The sequence below is a fragment of the Nuphar pumila genome, chromosome 5 (genome assembly GCF_984573655.1).
Source record: "Nuphar pumila chromosome 5, dmNupPumi1.hap1.1, whole genome shotgun sequence".
Taxonomy (NCBI): domain Eukaryota; kingdom Viridiplantae; phylum Streptophyta; class Magnoliopsida; order Nymphaeales; family Nymphaeaceae; genus Nuphar; species Nuphar pumila.
In genome coordinates, this window is record NC_143253.1 from 110,404,907 (window position 1) to 110,410,864 (window position 5,958).

Below are 5,958 nucleotides of genomic sequence, written 5' to 3' on the forward strand. Positions count from 1 at the left end.
TGAGAAAGGACAACCATGACAGTTCTATAACAGAAAGGGGACCGTCCACAAGACACAAGGCCCTGGAGGTTTACACAGCCACCATGATGAACATTGATCTGAGCCTACCAGTAACTAAGAACTCAAAAAATTAGAACAAAATAAAAATGGAGCTCCACTCCTACTGTCCAATCTTTTCCAAATAATAGAGATTATACAAATTCATGCAGATAGCAACCAAAGATTGTTCCAAAAAAATAAAAAACGGGATGCACCAAGAACTGCACAAACAGCCAATTTTAACTGGAAGCAACAGGTTTGGCCATTGCCTGCTTGACGGCTTGCGAGTAAGTCTTGTGCTGATACGTCAATGTTGACTCCAGAAGGTCCCATAAAGATGTCTTAGGGTTCCAACCTGCACAAGCAAATAACATAGATCCTTACACTTCATCTCAAATACAGCCGCATTACAGTGTAGATGAAGAAAGAAATGATGGATACCAAGCTGTTTGTTGATTATGGTCATGTCTGGTATGCGCTTATCGCTGTCATCGTATCCTTCACCGTAAAACTCCTCTGAGCTTACATCAATTGTTGGTACCTCTAATGAAGGTTCTCCAGACACCTTTGCATACACCTGAATTAGAAGCCACAGTTCACAGCTTCAGTATAATGGATGAGTCGATGACCTGGCCAGAAAGATGGAAGGGCAAATAAAAACATTTGGAGCAGACATGATCAGCATTCTGTGTACCTCTGTCATCAATTCAGCTAGTTGTTTCACAGTAACTTCATTGTTTGGATTGCCTACATTGAAAATCTGGCCATTTGCTCTGGCTGGATTCTCCTGAGTAATTCAGGAGTATTAGCTACCGATTTAAGAAAACAGATGCACCACCACATCAAAAAAACATTGGCAACTTACAATCATCAACAGAACTGCTTCAATCGCATCCTTGATATATACAAAGGTCCGTTGGGATTGCCCTCCATCTACAAGCTTCAGAGGCTCACCGCGTAGGAGATTCTGGCATGACAAGATTCTTGCATATGATTACAACATAATTCAAACTGTATCCTCCCTACAAGATGGTCAGAAAAAATAACTCACATTACTAAAACAAGCAAGAACCCTTGGAACACCCTCACTTGGACCATCAATGCCAGGAATGAAATCCATCCTTGGTCCAATCCAGTTGAAAGGCCTCACAATGGTGAACTCAAGGCCATTTTCTGCGCCCTCCGCTGAACGTTCAGAAGAAAATAAAAAAATGTCAAGTGGAATAACAAGATGTGAGAAATGTTGTAATATAGAAAAGACATAACGGATTTGCCAACCATATATAAGCCTTTCAATCAGTTGCTTGGCACAGGCATAAGACCATCGTTGTTTCTCAACAGGGCCAAATATGCACGGGGATGCATCTTCTTTGAGCACATAAAAGTCAGGGTCCTATTCAACAATAACCAAACCATGAAAAAGGCAGAAGAGATAAAGATGAACGGTAAACAAAATAATGTCCAGTTATAAAAAATGAGACATAAAGCAAATGTTTTCCACTAAAAGGCATAACCAATTCATAAGTTGACATTGTTTTCCACTAAAAGGCATAACCAATTCATAAGTTGACATGCTCAGTAATTCTTACAAACCACAAAACATGGATCCACATGCAACAAACATATCCAGATTCCTAAATCAAATGATTTTATCAATGCTTCTAGTTTTGAGGCATCATAATTTTTTAAAAACACCTGCTCATTTCAGCAATAACTACTGCAAATATTCAAAGGCATTGCACAGATAAGAAGCTGAAAGAAATGTCACTAAACTCACAAAACATTGAAGCTACTACACCATCAACCCCTGAAAATTCGGAGTATCAGGTTTAATCAGTTCAGATCGGTTTCACATTCTGTCATTCAAAAGTTATCTCAAATGCTTCTTGTTCCACCATGACATTTTTATTCTTGTTTTAATTTCCGAATAGGATCCAATTATAAGGCTTATGTAATGTGCCACCTGCTCTCTCTCTCTCTCTCTCTCTCTCTCTCTCTCTCTCTCTCTCTCTCTCTCTCTCTCCAAGAATGTGAATTGCTAACATGCCCTCATCTCATAAAACAACTATCCCCCCATTTAAATGCCAAAACAGCATAACTTCCTCCATTTAAATCCCAAAAGCAGCATGAATTCCAGAAAAAAGGAATGAAAAAATAATAAATAAAAAGAACCAAACCAAGAAGAGGTCTTTGATTTCAGATCAATCAAACTTGGAAGGAAAAGGATGGAAAAAATGGGTACCGGCCAGGCACATGTAGGAGCATCCAGAAGAAGACATTCCTTAAGAGAAGGCAAAGAATGAGAGATGGAGAAGACTTGAATAAATTGATGGATTGATTTGCGCAGCAGCAAAAGAAGACAAACCAAGCTGGAAAATGGGTAAGCCGATTTCCTTCTTTTCTTCAACGTTGGCAAAACAAGACAAGGGAAAGAGGGGGAGAAAATGGGTAAAAACCGTAGAACATTCTTAAGGGCATTTTAGTCAATTTGCATTCAAGGTAAGGGAAAAAAGGACATGCGGCCCATGAAATAAGCCTTATAACACTTATGGTCATATGGCGTATGACCACATCCCTGTTCTTAATTTCCTGGGAGTGCATTTGGTTCCTTTGAGAGTGTGTGTGTGGGGGGGCATGCTGGTAAACATGCAAGTTCTATTGTGGCACATACACATGCACATGCCTGTCTATAGGTGCTTATAGTTCCATGTGTTTCAACGTTCATTAGCCGGGCGGGGATGGAAGAAAAGAATTGTTAGTCGAAGTCCAGTTAATGAAGTAGTTCGGGAAGAAAACTGGATTGGGCGGTACGATGAGGCTTTTGAGGACCAGGATTCGCTCTACTGGGCCCTAGCAGGTGTCATCCATCATTCCTTCTTTCTCTGCTTCCGCTGGACAATGCCACTCAGCATGTAATCCGTCTTCCTCTAACTGTTTCAGATTTCTTTATGTAAAAAACACTTTATGCTTTGTCAAATATCAAAGTTAGTAAAATTTGATTCAAGGCAATTGGGGGTTAGATCATGTCCATGTTAACAATCACAGAGTGGCCAATGCTTTTGAGGCCATCAAACATATTTACAATTATGACAAAAGTCCAAGAAATAAACTGAGATATATCTTCAGAATAAGAAGAGAGTAAAACAAAGTGAATCAACAAAGAAGGGAACACAACAATCGCTAAGATGGGAAATTAACAGCCAATAGCTCACCAAGTGATTCCATTAGTTGCATTTTATACCAAAGAGGGTTGATATGATATTGAGAACAACAAGCTACTTCCTTTTGAAGCAAAAGACTCCTTTGTAACCCATCAAGCATATTTGCAAGAAGAACGTCGCATAAGACATCAACAAGGGATTGATGCATAAGAACTATTAATCATGACACGATAAATATGCACATTGTGGCAGCTCGAACCCCCCTCTGGACTAAGACAAATAGGTCACTCAAAAGTAGTCTTATCTTCAAGGTGAGTCATTAGCGACTACTACTGTCTTTTTTACCACATAATAATTTCTGCTAGCACCTCCAGCATCAAACTGAGATAAAGCATAATTCCTTCTCAAACAATTGTCCAATGTGCACATACGGTAACCAGTCAGCCCACCTTCCTGTTCACCAAATAATGAATCCAGTGCTGCCCGGATGTGTTATTTAACGCCCACCAAAGTCCAAAGCCAGATTCGGCCTACTCTCGACACTAACTAGATCAGACACACTAATGCAAAGAATAAAGAACAGAACACAAAGATAGCCACTTTAGATAGTGACCAACTAGAAGATTAATTCATAGCGTTCATTTAGATGTCCTGCCAAGAGACATCATATGCAAAAAATGAGTGTAGCTGAGATGCGTATGCTTCAATGGATGTGTGGAAATACAATAAAAGATAAGATTAGAAATGAGGAGATTAGTAAGAAGGTAGGCGTTGCATCCATTGAAAATAAGATGAGAGAGAATAGTTTACGGTGGTTTGGACATATTCGGCGAAGGCCTAATGATGCTTCAGTTAGAAGGATAGAGAAATGGGAAAATATATTAGTTAAAAGATGTCCGGGTAGGCCTAAGAAGACTTGGATGGAAATGATAGGAAAGGATATGAATGCTTTGAACCTCACCTACGACATGACTTTGGATAGAATTGATTGGAGGAGAAGGATTCATGTGGAAGACCCAGAATGATTTTATTATTTGGTTCATATGGCCGACCCCAATTATTTGGGGATGAAGGCGTAGTTGTTGTTGTTGTTCATTTAGATGTCCTGTGATACTTTGGCATGAGGGAAGCTGGAACAAATTGAGGATCCTTGAAGAGAGCCATGTTTCACACAGGCCCCTTGCTCATTTGTTAAATAAAAGAAAAAGAAGTAAACGAAAATAAAATAAAGAAAGAAAACCAATATCACGGCATGGTTGTACAAACAAAAATGAACTCTAGCAGCTTTTTGCTTAGAAAAAAAAATTGTAAAAAGACAAGTCAACAAGAACCTGATCGATTAGCAAGCACTAGATCTACCAGATTAGGAAGAAGGAAGAGTAAGGAAAATCACATCATTGCCGATCGGAGGTCCAGAGAAGCTTAAAAGGGCCAAAATAGAAAGAAAAAAAAAACTAACATCAGCTCACCTTTCGCAGAGGATGATCCTTCGGAAGAAAGCTGCCAATGGTTTTGCCGTAAACCTCACATGTGGAGAAATGAATCAGACGCTTGTTGTTTTCCGAGCAGATTTTCACCTGGATCGTTTAACCGCCCCATTAAAAAAAAAAAGAAACCCAACAATCTCATTGAGCCGTAAATAGAGGCAAACCCCGAGAAAAAAAAAGATTGAATGAGGACAACAAGATACGTTTTTTCTGAAAAAAAGCACCAAGATCAGGCGGAACAAAGCAAGATTCTACCGCTCAAGAATTGTAAACACTCACCACAGGAAGCGCGTCAATGAAATTGCTGTAGATCGTATCAAGAGGACGAGTGTTGTAGTCCGCGGGAGTGCAAATCGCAGCAAGATTGATCGTCTGCGGATCAAAACACGAAAAAAAAAGCCTAAATTTAACACCCAAGTACAGCAAATCCGACTCGAGATGAAACATATCTATGAAGAACAAGCCTGAAAGCGGATCAATCACATCCAGATCACCATCAGAATCAAAGACATTCTATTTACAAGACAATAAAAACACAGGAAATTCCCGGATCTCTCTTGCTCACCAGATCTGCCATCTTGATTAGCCCCTCGAGCCTGGAATCGTGCTTGATGTTGATCCTGTGGAACTGGATGCGGTCGGACCAGGGGAGATCGGGCTCCAGCAGGTGGTTGATCTTGTCATTGTAAACGTCGACGGCGAGGACCTTGTGAGCGGTCTCTCTCATCAATTTCTCGCAGAGGTGAGACCCGATGAAACCACCGGCACCCACCATGCAGATCGTCAATGGCTGGATGGGCTGCACATCCAGATCCAGTCTCACCGCACCAGCACCTGCCATTGCCGGCGATCAATCAAACAATACAACAAATGCGAAACGAAGTTCTTTCCCCGGTCGCTGCTCTCCCTTCTCCTCCTCCCCTTGACCTGATTAACTCTTGTTACCCACAAGGCAGAGATGCAAGAAGAGACGAGAAATGGGCAATGTCTTATTATCCCAAAACCAATCTCCCCTATTTATCGTGTGTGAGAGAGAGAGGGGAGCAACAGGGACGGTCCAGTGGGTGATGTCATGTGAATCGTTGATTTGAGGACAGCGGGCCCCACTCAACCTGTCCACTGTGGGTCGATTGTGAGTCCCTTTATGTCGGTGACCGATGGCAGCCATGGATCTGAGCTGTCGACCATCACATGGCTTTAGCTTTTCTATCAGCACCAAGCGTTTCATAGAAAATACGAGCGAATTTTCAGATAACGGCTCACCTTTTACC

The 5,958-nt window shown here is 41.0% G+C and overlaps 1 protein-coding gene across 1 annotated transcript; it reads right to left on the reverse strand.

The window, feature by feature from the left end:
* Positions 1-5,679, reverse strand: LOC149838105 (UDP-D-apiose/UDP-D-xylose synthase 2-like). The gene is made up of 9 exons (XM_090006376.1): positions 5,253-5,679; positions 4,967-5,059; positions 4,670-4,777; positions 1,318-1,432; positions 1,091-1,224; positions 905-1,006; positions 734-826; positions 481-616; positions 1-394 (listed from the first exon to the last, which is right to left on the reverse strand). Exons 1-9 carry the CDS (start codon positions 5,526-5,528, stop codon positions 279-281), a joined length of 1,173 nt encoding a protein of 390 aa, XP_089862502.1. The 5' UTR covers positions 5,529-5,679; the 3' UTR covers positions 1-278.
* Between the last annotated feature and the right edge of the window lie 279 nt (positions 5,680-5,958).